Source organism: Armigeres subalbatus, chromosome 1 (genome assembly GCF_024139115.2).
Source record: "Armigeres subalbatus isolate Guangzhou_Male chromosome 1, GZ_Asu_2, whole genome shotgun sequence".
In the NCBI taxonomy this organism is placed as follows: Eukaryota; Metazoa; Arthropoda; class Insecta; order Diptera; family Culicidae; genus Armigeres; species Armigeres subalbatus.
Window position 1 is genome coordinate 234,917,501 of NC_085139.1, and position 20,230 is coordinate 234,937,730.

At 39.8% G+C, this 20,230-nt stretch overlaps 1 protein-coding gene across 1 annotated transcript in view; it reads right to left on the reverse strand.

The window, feature by feature from the left end:
* LOC134205900 (transient receptor potential protein) overlaps window positions 1-20,230 on the reverse strand; it is a 60,387-nt gene that overhangs the window by 17,291 nt on the left and 22,866 nt on the right. Inside the window, exons 6-12 of the mRNA XM_062681596.1 lie at window positions 4,606-4,779; window positions 4,294-4,528; window positions 3,932-4,230; window positions 3,700-3,861; window positions 3,242-3,640; window positions 3,004-3,177; window positions 2,692-2,914 (exon numbers count right to left, since the gene is read on the reverse strand). Coding sequence (XP_062537580.1) covers window positions 2,692-2,914; window positions 3,004-3,177; window positions 3,242-3,640; window positions 3,700-3,861; window positions 3,932-4,230; window positions 4,294-4,528; window positions 4,606-4,779 — 1,666 coding nt within the window. The remainder of the gene's footprint in view (window positions 1-2,691; window positions 2,915-3,003; window positions 3,178-3,241; window positions 3,641-3,699; window positions 3,862-3,931; window positions 4,231-4,293; window positions 4,529-4,605; window positions 4,780-20,230) is intronic.

The window sequence follows — 20,230 nt, forward strand, 5'->3', positions numbered from 1 at the left end:
ATAGAATCGCGGCGACTAGTTGTCGCCGTCGCGGCGATAAAATCACTACGGTTTGGGGGAGCCTTTATACGGCGTCCACAATCGGAAGATCTGTACTGCAATTGCTCCCGCCAGATAGTTACCATTGCTGTTTCTGCTGATTGGCCCTCGTTCAACCGATCAACAGCTTTAGTAAACTGTTGACGGGATGGTGACCAGGTGGCCAGATTATATTTTGATAAATCGGTAGCATGGCTGTAGAAAAATCGGTAGTTATCGGTAGGCCGGAAAAAGTATCAAATCATATGAAAATGTATATTTAAGACGCACTTAGACTCACGTTGAAAGAATTCATATAATCTCTTTCAAAATATGTAAATCTTACAATTGAAAAGTTCATTCCTAAGAGCCATAATTTATTGTTTGTGTGCACTTTCACTATAAGAAGTAAAATCAGTAGTGATTAAGTTCAGGTTAATATGAAATTTCCTAATACTTTTCTAGTTAGAATCTGAAACTAAATAAAATAACTAAGTTCGTGGTTTGCCCAGCAGTGTTTTTTTGATGTTCAAAATCGATTAATTATACTGAAGTCGATCTTAAACATTGAAAGAATAGTAACTGTTGCTGTTCATCCGATTTATTTGAGGTTCGGAACCGCAGAAAATAGAACTAAAAGCTGTATAACAGCTTCAAGTATTTGAATCTCAACTGATATAAGATGAATCTAAAATGGCTGAAAATGCATGTCTAGACGCATGTGTTATGGAGTGTGGGTTCGATTCCCACCCCGGTAAGGAGAAAACTTTTCTATACTGGTCCACTGGGTGTTATGTGCTTAGGCGTAAGTGTTCAGTCTATACGACCTCTGGTCAAAGATGGTGATCCTGTCTAGGTTTCTAGCCACATAACATAGTTGACTTTGTAACATTGTACGTTATCGACGAAAGAAGACCCTTATAAAATGTGATCTTAAATATGCAAACTAGAATATGCCTTTTTGATGATGGAAAGCCGTCAGCTGTCCTGTTAATAATCCTGATTATTTGGATAAATGAATATTTCATGAAGTTGGTTGCTCATGAAAGGATGTACATAATTTGAAACCGCCGTAGAATAATCAGAGAAAATTTCTTCAATCTCTTCTCCCTAATTATTGTTTCTACTATGCAAAGAAAAGACTTCCAATCTAACAGAAATCTCCACATTAAAACAAAATCGGAAAGCAATTAGATTAAGATTTGGAGAAAAACTAAACTGCAAAAAAAATCAGCAGGCAAAACTTTCTTAGCTCCATTTTTTTTTTAATTCATAAAAGTAATAATTATTAAGAAAACCTGTTGAAAATATTTTAAAGTAGTAGATTTACATTATCCTCAAATCATCTTTATTGAAGTGCATAAAACAAGGGACACATTAACATGTGTTAATGTTATTATTATGGTGAATCTTGTGACTTGCTCCTAATGTCTGTTCGTTTTTGTTACCTATTGTAATGATCATGGTGATATTAATGTACTATATTATATTATGTAAGTTTTCAATAAGACAATAGCATGTCAGTGTAAATAAATATGAATAAATAAATAAATAAATAAATAAAAGATATTTATTGTACACACTGTCTTTTATTTACTTATGTGGATTGGATAATGGATTTGATGCAGAATGTTATCAGAACAGATAAGACAAAATTAAGGTATTTTTATTTATTTGTATTTGCGACACACTGGTGACATACCTGTGATTCAACTATTCTGATATTAAATTACCTTATTTGTTTATGTCTTTATTAGCGAGACTTTCAGCCCAAGGCTGGCTCGTCTCGTCCAAGTATTAAATTATCTGTGAATTAAGTAAAATCATTTAAATTGTTTATGAGAAAGATTACTATGTTGACCGTGCTTTTGTTTGGTGGGTTGAAAATCGGTAGTTCTCGGTAAAAATTTAGAAAAATAGGAAGTTTTCGATCTTTCGTCTGTGAATCGGTAAGTGAGTCAAAAATCGGTAGGTCTGGCCACCCTGATTGTGACCGAGAGACGCAGGTTTTTGAAGTTAGGACTTTTAGGAGGAATCACTAGATTGGTGCATGTTCTTGTAATGGCATTCCGAGTTGGCTGGTTCCATCCATCTCAAAATGTCACTAGCGCCAGCACTTTGAACCCCAACTGCACCACAAACAGATTTTTTTTTTACGAGTACCCTTATCCTTCTCGCCCGATTTATTGCTAACATGGATGAACATCACGTTCGAACCGTCATTAATCGGAAGTAAACAAAAATTATATCATGTTGAAATTATATTATAATTATTACTATTGTACAATTCTTATCAAGAAGCAAGAAGTTTAATTAGTATCAGAACAACTGGAGTTCTTGAACAGCGGTGGGTTCCATACTATCCCGATTGGTGAAGTTACGTACGATAGGATCATCATTTTCAGGATAAGCGGTTCACAGAATAGGTATAATAAACAGAATGATGAATATACACTATGAAAGTTTAAAAAGTACAGACCCAAGACCTATGACCTATCAAATTAAAACGGTAGCCTTAAGACCGTCTGTCTCATGGCTACCGTTACAACCAATCTGAACCCATACAAATTCTAATATTAAACCATTTCAGAGTGTTTAGAAAATAAGCTTCTAATCAAACTTCTTCTGTGAAATGGGATGAGTTTTTATCTACACTAATCTACTCAGACATACTTGCCGAATCCGTGGCCTTCACATTCGGTGTCCTCATGCCATTTTGATGCAAAATGTCTATCAACTCGTACCGCAGGGTGCTGATGTCCTGCCGAATCTCCATCACGTCATCCTCAGTGATACCGAAGTCATCCCGCTTGCGTTGTTCGGCCGTTACGTACCTCCGCACCAGCAATCGCATCACATTCTCGTGACGACGTTGAGCCTTTTCCCGGTTGCGTTTCTGTTGTCGAAGCGAATCATGTGTACATTAAATTAGGGGTGGCGAAAAGTTGTGGGCGGATATTTGCCCTCAAGGGGGTTTCCACTTACAAGAATACTCGTCGTTGACCGTTTGTCCTTGCTGCATTTGCATAAACTGAATATTTTATCAAAGTTTTTGATAGAAGGCACCAGATTGAATGGGGGAGGCAATGTGTCTCCATCTTCAAAGTAACTCATCCATAGCCGTGAGCGTGCGAATTTCCACTCGCTGTCCGAACGTTCCTTTTTGGATAAAAAGGGACATAAATGTTCCGAAAGACCCGAACAAATTCAATCAAATACTAACCGAAATGATTTGATAGCTGTTGCTCATCATGGCAATCAGCATGTTTAGGAGCACGATAATATTGATAACACTGTACGATCCAAACATGAGCAAAGCCCAGAAACGGGTGAAACTTTTGATACCGGCCAATTCGAATGCCATTAAGTCCACCAAGCCGAACGAGGCCCAGAACAGAGATTGAGACGTTTCGAACAGATTCGCAAACCGACGCCAGATTCCGCAAGCTTTTTCGTGATTTTCGAAATCCGGAAGCCCTGATGGAAGATGGTAGCATTTATTCTTCTCCAAAACTGCATAGTACCAAAGCAACTGGTTGAGGCCACAGCCGAAAGCGAACAGAACCAATGTGTAGATGAAGAAGAACTTGATAATATCGATTATCATGCGTCCGAGTGATACCTATGAAATAGATTGTAAAGGATTTGGTCGAGCCTTAGCAAACGTTTATTTCGACTCACCTGAAGCGGTCCCAAATGTGGATTAATCGAAAATATGTGAACCAACTTTAGAAATGAAAAGATCATACCGGCTGCGAAGGCTCCTTCCGATAGAAGCATAGGATCGTATTGGTCCCATTGCTCACGAGGATACCATGGATTGAGTCCTGCTCTGGAATCGCGCTTTCGTAAAATAAAATCATTCAATATTACACACAACTTGAAGTGCGACGCAAGCGATATGACAACTTACCCACACTGTGTACCATGACGTGAACCGCAAACTCATCCATGCTATGTAGAACGAGTTTGAGATAAAGTCCACGATGTTCCATAGATCCGCGAGGTATTCTACCAGTCCATCATTCCAAAGCGATTTAATCTCGTGCCATATCAAACTTATGATGTAGAGAATTACTAAACACTCCGCAAGTCCAGGCAGCGATCCACGTTCCTTCCTTTTCCATTCCTTGAGTATTTCTTGCATCCATTCTGGTCCAAACCATTCGATGGCTAAGTATTCTACGCGCTGCGAAGCAGCTCCCAACAACACTGAAAACGAACATACGCTCTTACATATCACCATCCATTTAGTTCCCATTCAGGTCAACTCACTCAAAAAGAACGCATAACTAGCCGAGTGGACGATGAACTTAACGAACGGTTTCTTCATGAACTGGCCCATTATCGAGTTGGGCGCCAGCATGTAGATCATGCTGTACACCGGAAACATGGCGCCCAGCTTGGCCACTTGGGTGATCTGGCCGACGGGTGACTTGCGACGGAAGCCCGGAAGACCCTCGTACCAGATCGCTGCCAGCAGCTGTTGGACGTTCGGATGGGCTACGAACTGGCGTCCATAGAAATCAAAAAAATCAAAAGATATAAGTTGAAAGATGGAGTTTGGGTAGGAATTGTTGTGCATACCAGTTTTTGCTTAAATTTGAGTGCTAGTTTCAGTCGATCGAGGGTTTGACGTTCGCCTGGTTCCCAGTTATCGATGGCCCCGGCGTTGTAGTTCAGCATGATCTCCAGCTCGTTGGACGTTCGGGCGTGGTCCAATAGAGATGTTGCAAATTCCTGTACCGTCGCTCGCATTGTCTAGGAGAAAATCAAGTGTTAAAATATATGTGAGTAAAGGAACGAGATTGATTGAATAATTGTACTAAAATTCAAGACAAAAGTTTGACTTAAGGACAATCCTCACGGAATCCAAATTTAAAAGTACTTGCGTTTTCAGGGACACACCACTTAATACGAAAGCTACGTACATCTGTGATTAGGGACGCGGCAGGTATTTTTGTCTGTTCGTCATAGTCTCGAAAACCAATAAAAGAGACGCTTTTTTGTAAAACTCATACGTACCAAATCGTAAGCTCAGGAGAAACGTTCTGCTATAATGGAGTTCTAGCAAATGTACGTTGATTTCGTTGGTTTTAGCCCCTACGACGATGGACGGAAATACCTGCGTGTCCCTATTATTATTTAAGCTTTGCTGCGTCGCAGCATGCGTGAAATTTAAATTTGAATTCCACTCGAAAAGGTAGCCAATTATAACCGACCGCAGAAAATTAGAATAAGCTAGAAGAAAATGGGATATAAATTTTAAATCTGCTGTTAAAGAGAATGCAAAAGATGACGTGTTTGTAGCTTTTGTGCGAATTTGAGTCGTTGTTCAACATTAGAACACTCGTATTGCAATACTTGAGACGTGAAATTTAATTTTCATAAACAATGAATCGCCTGCTTTGATCGTACTTACAGCGGCACACTAGGAGTTAACTTTTGAAAATCAGTATGGCGAGAGACATCTAATGTTTAATATCTCGAAAATAAGCACCTTCATCGAGAAAATATTTGGTACGCGTGGTAGCAGAAAGCTTCCTTCATAACTGGTACCAAATAGTTTTCTTAAAAAAGTTCCTACTGTTGAAAAAACCCGCGTTAGATGTCTTTCGCCATACAAATTTCTGACGGTCAACTCATGCTGGCTATTTTGCGCATATACCATAGCGCCTGAATGTGACAGCGGCGGGTAGAAAATCAGCCACTGCCAATAATAATTATTCATTATTCTTTAAAATTATTATCATAGTAGGCATCGTATCCCACGGCCGTGGATTCTAATACAATACCAGTGCAACGCGTAGTCGTACAACAGTCATCGTTAAAGGCTCCGATACCATCGTTTGATGGGAAAACTGTCGTGTCCCCCCGGGGACAGGTTCTTCTTTAGGAATCGAACACGCGGATTTAATCCCGAATAACTTTTTATTTCGTCAGCTTCTTGAGCACACTTTTGTTCGTGTCGCCAGGTTTGACATAACTAACTGGATAAATAATACAAAACTATAAGTTTAATCGCTGGGAGGCTTGATAATTCTAGTAGAGCGCCTTAAGGGCTGAACATTTTCTTCTGAATGCTGATTTGAAACGCCTGTTCTGGTCTCAGGAACTCTAGCCGGACTCGACTGTTCTGTACCACTCACTATAGGTGACTCCATAGTGGCGCTCGATGAACTATGACCCGCCGGATCAGCACCAGCAGAATCTTTGTTCTGGTCCACGAGTGGTCTCGTAGATGTCGTTACAGCGGTTTGAGGAACGAACGGATAGTTTTCAGAGTAGTCAACTGGAAGTCCTCGTGGTAACAGATTGTCTCCAACTCCAACGACGTGATCTACGTGTCTCTCCCATAGTCTACCATCGTCCAGTCGTATTTGGTATCGAAGCTTTCCTATTTTTGACACGATTCGTCCGAACTGCCACTTGTTAGTTGTTAAGAAATCCCGTACACGAACACGGTCTCCGTCGTTGAATACTCGTACTGTAGTCAAGCTCGATGACTCGTTTTTATAGTTTTTGGGAAGTAACAGGTCAAGTCGAGAACGAATCTGTCGTCCGAACATTAACATGGATGGCGATTGTCCAGTTGAGGGATGTATTGTCTTCCGATAGGTCAGTAAGATGTTAGCCAACTCCGTGCTTAACTTCGCTTTCGGACATTTTAAGGCTTTGAGTTTTTGCTTGAAAGTTTGGACATACCGCTCCGCTTGTCCGTTGGTTGCAGGATGGTACGGTGCCCCCATTCTGTGAACCACTCCATTCTGCTTCAAGAAACGTTGGAAAGATTCCGTAGTGAATTGGGTACCATGGTCGCTTACATATACAGTGGGGATTCCAAATGTGCTGAAAATTTCTCTGCACATTATTTCCGTAGATTCGGCTGTGATCGATTTGCAAATCTTGATTTCCAACCATTTTGTATACGCGTCCACTAGTACAAAAAATATGGATGGTCCTGCGAAATCAGCGTGTACTCTCTGGAAAGGCTCCGTCACTGGTTCCCAGCAGTGACGGAGCCTTTGGCTGGTTCCGGTCGAACAGACTGACAGTCGGTGCAATTCGCAATCATGTTTTCAATTTCCTTGTCCATTCCCACCCACCAGCAATACCCACGAGCAAGAGATTTAGTCCTTGTGATGCCAAAGTGGGTGGTATGGAGCTCATCCAGAACACGTTTTCGTAGCACTGCAGGAACGTAAACCCGAATACCTCTTAACAAGCATCCCCGTTGAAGTGAGAATTCGTTTTGGTCTATTCCGAACCGGTCCTTGGGTTCTACCGCCTGACCATGCTTCAATCCTTGGATCAAGAAGCTCACCGTCTTATCATCTGCCGTTGCTTGCATCAGCTCGTTTGCGGTTAGTGGTAATGTTTCGATGTAACTTAGTTCAACGGCTTCCGACTCTTCGATTACATTTTCTGGACAAGTCTGCGTCAGTGGAATCCTCGACAAGGCATCTGCATTTGCATGATCCGCAGAACGCCGAAAACGAATTTCGTAATCGAATGATTGTAGAAATGTGGCATAATGCTGCATCCGTAACGCCGACATGACGGGTAGACCTCGATGTTCACCAAAAATCTTCGTAATGGCCTGGTTGTCAGTTAGCAGCCTGAACTTCCGACCGTATAGGTACTGAAAGTACTTCTTAACTCCGAAAATTAGAGCATAAGCTTCCTTGTCAACTTGCGTATATTTTTGTTGCGTACTGTTGAGTGTCTGTGAAGCAAATTGAATTGGCCTCTCTGAGCCATCTGGGTAAACATGGCTCAAGACCGCTCCAACCCCATACGGAGATGCATCCGTAGCGAGTAATAAAGGCAGCTCTGGTGAATAATGAACCAAGCAATTTTCGCGCTGCATCGCCACTTTCACCGCCTGGAAAGATTGCTCGCACTCTTTTGTCCATTTAAACTCCACGTTGATCTTCAGCAAGTTTAAGGAGATTTCCACACAAGACATGTTAAGTTTGTTATATCAAAAATATAGAAACAAAAATATAGATATAAACAAAAATCAAATACACTTCAAGATGTGCAGTATGGTGCGGTGCTAGAGTATCCGTCTGCAAATATAAAGATCGCATATTTGATACTCGGTGATTGTAAAAAAAATCTGTTTTTTATATTTTAATTAAGAACATTATTTTGAGCATTTTAGTGTAATGACTTCACTTGTCATAAGACGAGTTTGTACAATCCCATTTAATTCCACCACTTAATTGTACCTTAGTCAAGTACGAGACACTGAGGACGACCTTACTGTTGAGGTCGAAATACGTATATATCAAGGTACAATTAAGTGGTGGAATTAAATGGGATTGTACAAACTCGTCTTATGACAAGTATGTTTCAATGTTTAATCGTAATACTGTTCTTATGATGTCGGGGAAAATCGTAATATAGAACTCGTATGTACCTATATTGGTTCTTATATAATAACCTTTATCAAGAGTTATAGGTACCATAATGTTGACTGGATGCTGAATCCGGCTTCTTCCCTGCAGTCTTCTTCATGCAGACCCTTTCCAAATGGCCTTTAATTTTGCAATATGAGCAAACCGTGTTGATATGTTTACACTTTTTCGCAAGGTGCGTTGGATCCCCACATCGATAGCAGTGCAATCCATCTGCATTGCGGCTTGATGATTGCGAAGACTGCCCCACATTCTTATGCCTAGCCTTACCTTGGGGCTTCTGTAAAACGTTCACCTCATGCTTGGCAATCGCACCCGCGATCTCCGCACCGCCTTTTAACGAGAGCTCCATGCTAACGGCGATGTCTCTAGCGTCCTGGAGAGTTAGTTCTCGTCGTTCCAATAAGCGACTCCGAATGTCGTTTCGCTTCAGTCCGAAGACCAATTGGTTTCGTAAGGCTGTATCCAAATAGTTCCCAAAGTTGCACGTCACCGCAATCCGTCGGAGCGCAACCAGGTACTCATCCACGGTTTCATCGGGGGAAGTAGCACTTTGATCTCCCTGTCGACGACATTTGAAGCGAAAGTTCTCACTTATTTCCAAAGGCTGTGGATTAAAGTGAGCTTCCAGAGTGTCTACTACTTGGTGATAAGCCATTCCACGCACGTTCTGAGGAGCGACTTTGTCGCAAGCCATTTCGTAGGTGTCTGGCCCCATATGATGCAGCAGCAGGTTGCGGCGCATATCCCCGTCGACGATTCCAAGCTGTCTCTAACCGATTAAGACCTGTGACCATCACGTAGCCGGGCTGGAGTACCAGGGGCTGAAAGTAGATAAGCTGTCTGGTATCCTGATTATCAAACTGTTAACCTTTCGACTGGACGACTTTACTCTTCAACTCTGGGAGCGCAGCCAGAAGCATAGTAAGTTGCCAAACTTTTACGATAAAATGCTAAAAGATTCCAAAACTCACTACGATTGAATACGAAAGAAAGCCAATCCAAGCTTTTTACTAAACCTGCCAACCAAAAAGTTCATTCTGTCAAATCTTCTAGCTCGCCCTCAAGAAAAATCATAGGCATTTTGAATGTTCTGTATTTATCATCCTATCAATTTCTGAGCGTATTACCAAAGTGACGACATTCAAAATTTAGCTTTTTAGCTGTCTGCGACCAGGACATCGAGTTATTGAATGCTCTTCTAAAAAGTACGTGCGAAATGCAAGAAGCGACACCATACGCTTTTTTAAGAAGAGTCCACTGTTAGTGACGCACCCAAACCCTCCACGTCAACAACCCCCAATACTTCATGTTCATGCAACAATTCCCAAGGTGTAAAAACCGTGATGCTGTTGACTGCCGTAATACACATGTTAAAATCTGATTCCCGAAATGAGAACATAGTTCATGATTCCAGGAGTCCAATGCAGTTTCATGGTATGAAAATACACCATGAACTTATTTCGTGATTTCATGAATTTAGTTCATGATTTTATATATTATTTTTATGTAATGCATCCAATGCGTTACGATTTGGTTGTTAAGATTGAAAAATAAAAACAAAATAAAATGATAATCGAACTCGAGTCCATTAAGTGAGAGCCCATGGCACTCCTTCCCAAACGTCCTTGGTTTTTGAGAACGGAACAATCGAAGTGTGACTGGTTTGCATTTTATTGACTGATGAGTAATGTAGAGTTCCAGGACGAGCTCGGTGGTCTAGTGGCTACCGATTCTGCCTTATAAGCAGGAGGTCGTGGGTTCAATTCCATGCTCGTCCCTTTCCTATTTTGTATTTCTATCTTAGTTCTTTCTGTGTTTCACGTTCTACCAGAACGATTTCTACTGTTATAACCTTCAACACTATAATCCCAAAACCTCTGGTGGCACCTGTGAGAGGTCGTAGGGTTCTCTGCATCTTTCTTTAGTAGGTGTCCAACTGACCATCTTTCCTCTTCCTCAGCATTCGTAAGGACGTGACCAGGACAGATCTCGACTATTGGAGAGTGTATTGTTTCCATCTAAGAGATAGCGATTAGTCCCAATCAATAACTGTGGTAACGGATGAAAGTGTTGCTACTCTCATACAATAGTCTTGGCTTGTACTACCTACTAATTTGTGCGAAATGCTCAATGCTAATGCTAATGCTAATGTCAATGATGAGCATTGTAGAGTGCCATAAATAAAGTTTCTGAAATCATGAACTATAATCATGATTTCATGAACTGACAAATTTTATGATTTCATGATTTTATGTTCGTGATCATGGAAATGGATTTGTTTCCGTGTAGATTCTGGTTACTAGAAGGAAGTTCAGCTGTTCGAAAGATGACTAGAAACTGCGTTGCGTGCTTCCGTGCCAATCCCAAATAGTCCAGCTAACTGATTGGAAACCTTCCTTCTTGCCGAGTGACACAATAGCCATGGGTGGTCGTAGGCATCGACTATGCATTTGTGAAACGAGGGTGACACAGACCAAAATTGAAAAAGGATTATTTGGGCATATTTGTATGCATGGTAACAAAGGCTGTACATCTCGAGTTGATTTCGAACATGACCACAGCAGCTTTTGTTGCGGCCTAACACCGATTCACCAGCAGAAGAGGAATATCAAGAGAGATTTTTTCTGATAATGGCTCTTACTTCAAGGGAGCCAGAAATGAGTTGCACCAGCTTTTTTAGTGGTTCCGGTCTGCAACGATGAACAACCAGAAATGCAGGTTTTGTCTTCCAAAAGAAATATCTTGGCATTTTATTCCGCTAGATGTGCCTAACCTTTGGGGGAATTCGTAATGCGGCAGTAAAAAGCGCTAAATTCCATCTCAAAAAGACTCTTAAAACGCTCAATTGACATATGAAAAGTATGTGTCTGGCTTGGTACAGGTTGCGGACGGCTGTTCGAAATTCAATACCGCTTTTTTTCCATTTCGTCTGATCCTAGTGAATCTGAAGTGCTCACACCCGGGCTTTTGATTGGTCGACCTAAACTGGCATACTAGAATACAATAGATATAAATCAATCGTTTAAGCAGATGGCAATATCTGCAAAGGCTACGTGCGAAGTGCAAATATTTACAGCCTCTGCAAGGTAGATCGAAAAACCAAATCAAGAGGCCAAACATTCAGCCCGGCATGATTCTCCTGCTAGAGCAGAATGTTGACGTCTTCACCGTATATGACTTACATCGTACTACCATCATAGATGGCAGAAACGGGAGCGGCACATCGCAACACGCCCACTTTCTAGAAGAATAATGTTACTATTAAAGCAGTGCATTTGCATCGAATGAGTAAGTTTTGATTTGTATACCCTAGTCATCATATCACTTGAATATTTATCTATCTATATAATAAAAATGAAATGGTCTGTGTTCGTATCCACATAACTCGAAAACGGCTCGGTAGCTCGGAAGCTCGGTTATTAGTTGGAGAAATACTGACATCTGTAATATGCCTCGCGCGAAAATATAAAAATGAAAAAATGTTAAATGTTAAAATGTTGCTTCTCGGTTTCCATAAATTTTTTATATTTTTACCGTGCTCTGTAATTGGGCTTATCGACGTCGTTAAATTTTTAACCGAGTTTCCAGTTAGCAATCGTCTTATACGTGATGATTTAGAAAGCGGTTTCAAAAAGTTTGCGCGTTCAAAATGGCTGGACAGCAGAAAAAAATTTGTCCAAATCAAGAGGAGCGGAATGAATATCAGAGATATCAACGTTATTTGTAATGTAATATTAGACTCTAACGTTGTTTTAAATAAGGTACACTGGGGAAGTGAAAAAGGAAAAATCGATAGTGCATGTTTGAATTAGTGTAAAACCAGTTTAAATTATCTAAATGCGTTCAATCAAAATGGGCTATCAAAAACAATCAATTTTGCACCAACTGTGTGCAAATTCATACCATTTTGGTCGCTTGAAATTTATGGAAATAGATTTTAAAATTAGGAGTTGTTTTTCCACTTACCCTAGTGGGATGGGGTAAGTGGAAAACCCATGTTACCTTGACCTTCAATAGTGATGAGTAGTTACATATAACTCAAATCAATACGATAATTGCTCTGAGTATCTTTTGTGGAATAATTTCATTACCTTAACGGAATAGATCCTCAAGGAATTCTCGTAATAGCTAGGGAAGGGCTGGTTTTGCCTTCTCGAACACTAAGTGTACGTAAAATCTATATGTTCGCCCCAAAGATGAACTTTTTAAAGGAAAAATGGGACTTACAGGGTTATAGACTAATCAACTTAGTTTAACGAATTGAGATGATGTCTGTATGTGTGTGCGCAAAGCACGTACAAAATTATCAGCTATTCTTAAGCACTTGTTCTCAATTTGTTCTCAAAAAAATGCATTCAACGGCGAAACTTGTTATGAATAAAAATTATTGTGAATTATAGAATATATTTACCTGTCAGTGCTATTTTATACTTTATACTTTTTTTCATATGTAAAACATGTGAAAGGCATCAATACCGATAGGTGGATTAATCAGGTATTTTCTCATTTATATTAGTCTAATCACTGGAATAACAATGATAACAAAGAAGGAACATATTAAGATTTACAGCTATCAAAATAAACCCTGGAGGGAAGAAACAAATTGCGTAATTAGAACATTACCCACTTCCCCCGCAGTGTTCGATACCTGGGGTAAGTGTAAAATCTTTGAATTATTTGCTTTCTTGGTACAAACCACTACCAATTGAATGGGATTAGTTTAATTGTATTATAATGGTCACCTGTGATATAAATTCACTGGAAAAAGGGACAATTGGTGCAAATAAGAATTGATTTTATGAATGCAAAAATCAACTTTTCGCGAAACCTAAAATTACAGTTCAAGCGTTAACCGTGTTAGTGTATGTATTATACAAATTTCAACATAGTATTAGTGTGAGCATCAAAGTATATTCTTGCATAATGTTATGATGTGGTAAAAACTGTAAAGTATGTACAATTCCAATTTTTCGAGTCGAATTTTACACTTATCCCCTTTTTCCACTTCCCCCAGTGTACCTTACATAGTTTTCATAATATTTTCAAGACGATTTCATAGTGACGACGGGCGATACGTTTCACCACTACACAGAAGTTTCAGCTTTTCGCCTATAGCACGTGGCACTGCCGTGGCATCTACATTCATTGTTTCATTGATTCATTCCCTACTATAACGATGAGAACCGCACGTCACACTTTAAGAGTTTTTCCGCAAAATGGGCCCTAAATGATCGGATTTCGTGCTCATGCTCATGAAATGGGATTTGCAAGACTCTGGGAGAAAAGTTCAAATGTTCTCTTAATGTGAAGGCACATTCGCACCAACAAATATGCTCGTATAAACAACTCTTGTTAAAGAATAAAAAAATGGTTAGTTTCTTTGTGTTTTGAATAAAATTTTGGAAAAAATACAAATCACTTGATATTTGTTTACAGATGCACCGCAAAAAAAGTACCGAATAAATGTTCAAACAGTACTAAGAAATCCGTAAAACTGATTTTTTCTACGTGCAAATTACCGGAATGTTCGGTATTATTTTACTGATCAGTTGATTTTACAAAACATTTCTGTAAAATTTTACATTTGATCGGATATAATGCAGACTTGATTACCGAGAGCTCATCTGTTGAGAATTCGGTAATTTGATAACCGAGCCCGTTAATAAAAACTAAGTGTGTACTTTGTATCTTTCTCTGAAACTGGAAATGGACTTCCATACTGTTTCCATTTCTATCCTATACCTTCTTCAACTTGGCTATCCTTTAGCAGTAACTGCTAGAATACGAAATGAACTAAAAAGCACGCTTCCTACATCAAATTAGAAATTCCATCAGTTGCTTTCTTCTATCTATCACATTGGCAGTTCGTTAACCAAGACGAACGTCTGCCTCTCGAACCTAACCCAAAAATTTCAATAAATTCCGTATGAAATCGTTGCAAGTGCAGAGGTATATTCGGCTTGCAGTGAGCGAGTGATTGCATCATCATTTCCACCCCTTCCCTAGATTGACTTTCATTCTGACGTGGCAGGCGCCAGTATGACCAAACAAATGAGAACACCAGTATTTCTACATTGAAGATGAGTGCTAGTCCCTAGTAAACATATGTTGGTTCTATGTGTAGGAACAGCTAATCTGGTCATAATGGAGTAGCAACTACGGGCAGTCAATCAAGCTCAAACTCAAGAATTTACAATATGAAAATGCCTTTTTCGACTCGATTCCCGAGGAACATGGTACGTTTTAGGCCTAGCTCAACAGGGTAAATTGGAATGACAAATTCTGATATACTCTGGTTTACGAGGTGAACACGCTCCCTGGCATCGCGGAGTTGGTTTCCTACTAAGCACCCAGGCACACTCTACGCTTGTGAAGTGGGAACCTAAGTGAAAGGATAAAGGTTGCCACATTTAGAACACGGGGAACGAAGCCTTACTAATGTTATGTGCCAACCGATACTGCCGATCTACATGACAAAGAGAACTTCTACAGCCAACTCAATGCCGTCGCACGCATACCAGGAATGACAATATTATAAAACTAAGATGAACCTCCGATCTGTTTTCACAGGGTTCTAGTACTAATCATCCCATTTCAGGAAATCATTCGATCAAAATATTCTATCGGTGAAAACTTAAGAAAATTAGGTTTTAAGATTTTACAGGGGTTAGACATAAAGGTTGAGATAGGAAGAAAAATGTCGAAATTCAAATTAGCATAACTTTTCGTAAAATAATTCACAATTCACAGGTAAAAATGAAACCATTGGATGCCAAATGTTTTCTAAGTTTTCCAAGATGACATTTAATATCGGTCTGAAGATAGCGGAGGTATTCCGGAATTCCGAGGTTGGTGGAAAATGCATTTATTCCACTGATGCTTTTCATTATTTGAGACGTAAGCTTTGAATATTGTTTATGCCTTCTTCAGGAACTAGCACTAGTCTAATGCGGGATATATGTCGATAATCCGCAAGGAATTCTCACATACAGGCTTGTAAAATGTCATCTGCATGTCATTTGACTAATTTGTTCATAACTTTCTTTAGAAGCAAAATTTCTTCCATAATTTTGAATGTACTCATAACGCTTGAGTAGGGTTATATTTTTGTCCAAGGGTACATTGCTCTAAGTATAACATCAAAGGCTGGAGAGTGCAAACTCTCCAAAATGTCACGTGTCATTTGACATAATGTCATTTGAATGACATTTTGCCTCCCACGCCCCAGATTACATATTTACAGCAAAGTCTCGTTAGACAAAGTTGTAGGCCCATTTAACCGCTATAAGTTCGTCATACAACATGAATTGATAGCTACCTTCTGAAAAAAGTTCTGGGAAAATTATACAAACGAAGGCAAATGACATTTTACAACACTGCTCAGATATACGGTTGTTTCCGTGGAATTGATTAAGGGAATATGAACGAATTGATAATCGAAATCATGGAAAGTCGTTGTTCAAGACGATGATTATAGAGATTTTCAGGATCTTAAGGTGGACTGACTTCCTTAGAATATGTTGGGGGAATTGGTTAGTTTTGGAATCAATCGGAACCATGTAAATATGGATTGGGTATCATATTTTTGATTTTGTTTAAGGGGCAAGCCAGACAAAACGCGCCGAGCGATGCGACGCGACAGTGCAATTTGACAATATGAGTCGCATCGCATTTACTTTGGCTTGCCCCTAAGACGATGACTACGTCGAGATTTTCTAGACCGTGAGATTCAAATAGCCAATCTGTAACAGGTTTTCGGTGCTCCGGAATTGTGACAATCGGTTCAGGGAATATGAGCAAATATGGGTATCAAACTTTATAGTTATGCGAATCGATGACTATTCAGACATTTTCAAGATAATAATTATATCTGACTATCCATTAGTTAATGCCAGATTCGACAAGAATGCCATTTTATGTTTTTTGAACATGTTTGTTTTGTTTCAACTACATCGGATGAGTATAGATGCCAGAAAAGTGATTTTTCTATACCTTAATTTTTTTGGCCATAACTTTCAAGCCCATAGTCCGACGTATGGCGTATTTTCAATAGGAAATAATGGGGATGATGAAAACCACCCTTTGCAAGCCAATCGGATAACACTGAGTTATTTCACGAAAAATTATGCTAAATTGAATTTCGACAATTTTGTCCTATCTCAACCTATATATCTAACCCCTGCAAAATCTTGAAATCTAATTTTCTTAAATTTTCACCGATAGAATATTTTGAACGCATGCTTTCCTGAAAACTAAAACCATACATCTGAATTTCTAAACAAATCCTCTCTGAAATAATATTTATTATAAAATAGGCAGAAAAATCAATATGCAAGCTTTCTCTAGGAATTCCTTGGACACTTGCTCCCGGCATTCTATCCGAAATTCTATCAGGGATTCTTTAGGAATGCCTCCAGCAACTTCTTCAGCAGTGTCTTCAGGAATTCCACCATAAATTTTTCCGGGAATTGATCTGAAAATTCCACCATTATTTACTCCAAGAAATCTTCACGAACTTCTAAGTTCTGCAAAATTCCCTGCAATAATTCAAATAATTTCGTGCTGTTTCCCATAATTTTTAAGAATAAGAATATTCCGTGGAAATTCCGCAGAATTGCCAGTAAACATTCCTGAGAATTTCACGAAAAATCTTCGAATTTCTTGTGTAAATTCCATAAAATTTTCCGTGAATTGTTTCGAATAATTTCTTGTGAAAATTTCAAAGAATTTCTCCAGGAATTCCACCGGAAATTTATACAGAAATTATACCGAAAATGAAATCAACAATGGAATTTTCGGAGGAATTCCTAGATTAATTCGCAATGAAATCCTGAAAGAATTCCGGTGAAAACTTCAAGATTTCCACTGGGAGATCCTCCAGGAGTTCCACCGGCATTTCCACCAAGAATTTCTCTTGGATTTCCTTCGAGAATTATTCCGGTAGTTCTATCGGCAGTTCCTCTGAAAATTCTTCCGGGAATTTCGGCAGAATTGGAATTTATTTAGGCTTCTTAAGGAATTTATATGGAATTTCCACCAGAAGCTTCTCCGAGAATTTCTCTGCGAGCTCCTCAGGGAATTATCCGAGAGGTCCTCTGATGATGATGATGGTCCAGCTACAAACCCCAACAAAGGTTTCAGCTAGACGAGATTTGTCTATAAGATGAATTCTCTTGTTTCCGAGAATGCTTCTGGTAGTTTCCTGCTTTCTGGGGTTCCTTTGAAAATTCTCCCGAAAATTTCTTCAGAAATTCTTCCGATAGTTTCTCTGGGAGCTCATCCAGGAGGTCTTCGAAGTTCTTTCGATAGTTTCTCTGGGAGCTCATCCGGGAGGTCCTCTAGGAATTCTTCTAGGAGTTCTTCCTGAAATTCCTCCGGGAGTTCTTACGGGAGATCTTACGGGAGCTCCTCCGGCAGTTCCTTCAGGAGTTCCTCCGGGAGATCCACGAGCAGTTTCTACGAGAATCCCTCCGGGAGTTTCACCGGCAGTTTCTCCGGGTGTTTCTCTGAAAAGGAACTCCCGGAGGAACTTTCAGAGTAATTTCCGGAGGAACTCCCGGGGGATTTTCTATAGGAATTTCCGGAGAAATTATCAGAGGAATTCTCGGAGAAACTGCCGATGGAACTTCTGGAGGAATTTATTGAAGAACTACAGGAAGAATTTCCGGAGGAAATCCTGGAGGAACTCTCGTAAGAATTCTAGGATGAACTCCCAAAGGAACTTCCGTAAGAATTCCAGGAGGAACTCCTGGAAGAATTCTTAAAAGAACCTCCCAGAGGAATTCCCGTAAGAACTCCCAGAGAAATTCTCTGAGGAACTTCTGGAGAAATTTGTAGATAAATGCCTAAAGAAATGCTAAATGAATTCCTGGAAGAAAGCCTGATTGAATTCCCGAAGGAACTGAACTTCAGAGGAACATCCGGTGGAATACCCTAGAGAGAGAGAGAGAAAAAATATTTCTGAAAGAACTTTCGAAATCCCATTTCCCGTGAAATTCCTGCCAAATATCGTCCAGGAATTTCCTGTGAAGTTCCTGGAGGTATTACCGGAGAATTTCTTGGAAAAACTTCTGGAAGAACTCCCGGAGGAACTCCCACAAGCACTTCCGGAGGAATTCCCACATGGAAGTCCTGAAATAATTCTTAGAAAAGTTCCTGAAGAAATTTCCAAAAAAATATCTGAAGGAATTCCCAGAAAAATACCAGGAGGAATTAATGCAGAAATTCCCAGATGAAATCCTGAAAGTATTTCCAGATAAATTGCTGAAGAAAATCGCTGCAGATTGTTCCGAAGAAATTTGTGGAAGAACTCTTGGCAGATATCCGAGTAAATTCCGAGTGAAGTCCGGAAGGAATTCTAGTTCACTTCCGCGGAAAATCTTCCGGAGAAATTCCTGGATCCTGGATGCCCTAATAAGTTTTGGGAATCTTTAGAATTTCAACCACCTATTTCTGTATATGATTGGATCGTAAAGTGCACATGTTTGAGGGAATTCATTTCAGTACCCGTTCAATCTTTCCAAAATTTAGGGGGGGCCGACGGCCCCCCCTGCCCCCCTCTGGCTACGCCCTTGAAGATAGACAAGCGAAGAAAGGCCAAGACCGCGATAGAGCGAACAAAAACCAGAGGGGCCAAAGTCTTAACCCAGTGCTTCCAAACCGGTGGTCCGCGACCTCCTAGGGGGCTGCAAGACCACACTAAGGGGGTCGTGAGACCTTTGCCTGAAAAAGGCGATGTGATCATGGCTACAATAAATAGCTTTTTGAACCTGCTGGCTTACAGTAGAAAAAGGTTTAAGAAGTTTGTAATGATGGTGCACCAGCAATGCTTATGTCAAAATCAGGATTTCAGAGAAGAGTGAATGCCAAGGGTATTCATACCGATATGACCTTGTTTGTAAGACCCTACCGCAACCATTGCAAAAAGAGCTGGAGACTGTTTTCAGAATCGTGAACTACATCAAATCTGAAACTCTCGTCAAATGTCTGTTCAAAGAACTCTGCAAAGAAATAAATGAAGATCACGAAGGCCTTCTTTTCAACATTGTCGTTAGAAAAATGTTATGTTTTGAACTGAAATGTGTATCTTAATGATATATTTTAGCACATAAAAGAAAAGTGTTACTTTAAAGTACCTACGATACAAGATCTACTCACATTATTTGTATTGAACCAACAAGTATTTTATACGATTCATTATATTTTCCTCTTTGTATACTTGATACAGCTCATGATTCATGCGTTTGCGCCACACACAATTTCTTAGTTTCCCTCCGAGTATTGCACGCATCACATGATTCATGATTCATGTCCATAAAGAACCACTGGTAGAATCAGAGTTTTGTGTAGAGCGAATTTCGTTTCCGTCTGCATGTTGCGGGAACATGAACATACATACGGAACTCAAAGAATGTCATGTGAACTTGAAACTGACCACACACCACACATCAGGAGCTCAAAGAATTCTTTTCGCAATTGCAAATTGACCTTCTGAAATTTCCGGCCAGGGTTGGATTTAGGGGTCAAACACCAATTACAATGAAACTGAAGATGTGACTGCTCAAACTTCATAAAAATACATAAGGAATTCAAAGAACTTTGTTTGCAATTGAAATTGACTTTCTTAAATTTAGACCAGGGTCGGATTCAGGGTAAGTTCATGGGTAAAGCGAGGAGTCATAACACCAATTACAATAAATACTGGGCATACGGCTACTCAGACTTCGTGAAAACGAGAAGAGAATGAATTTGAAATTGACCCTCTGATATTTCGGCCAGGGTCGAAA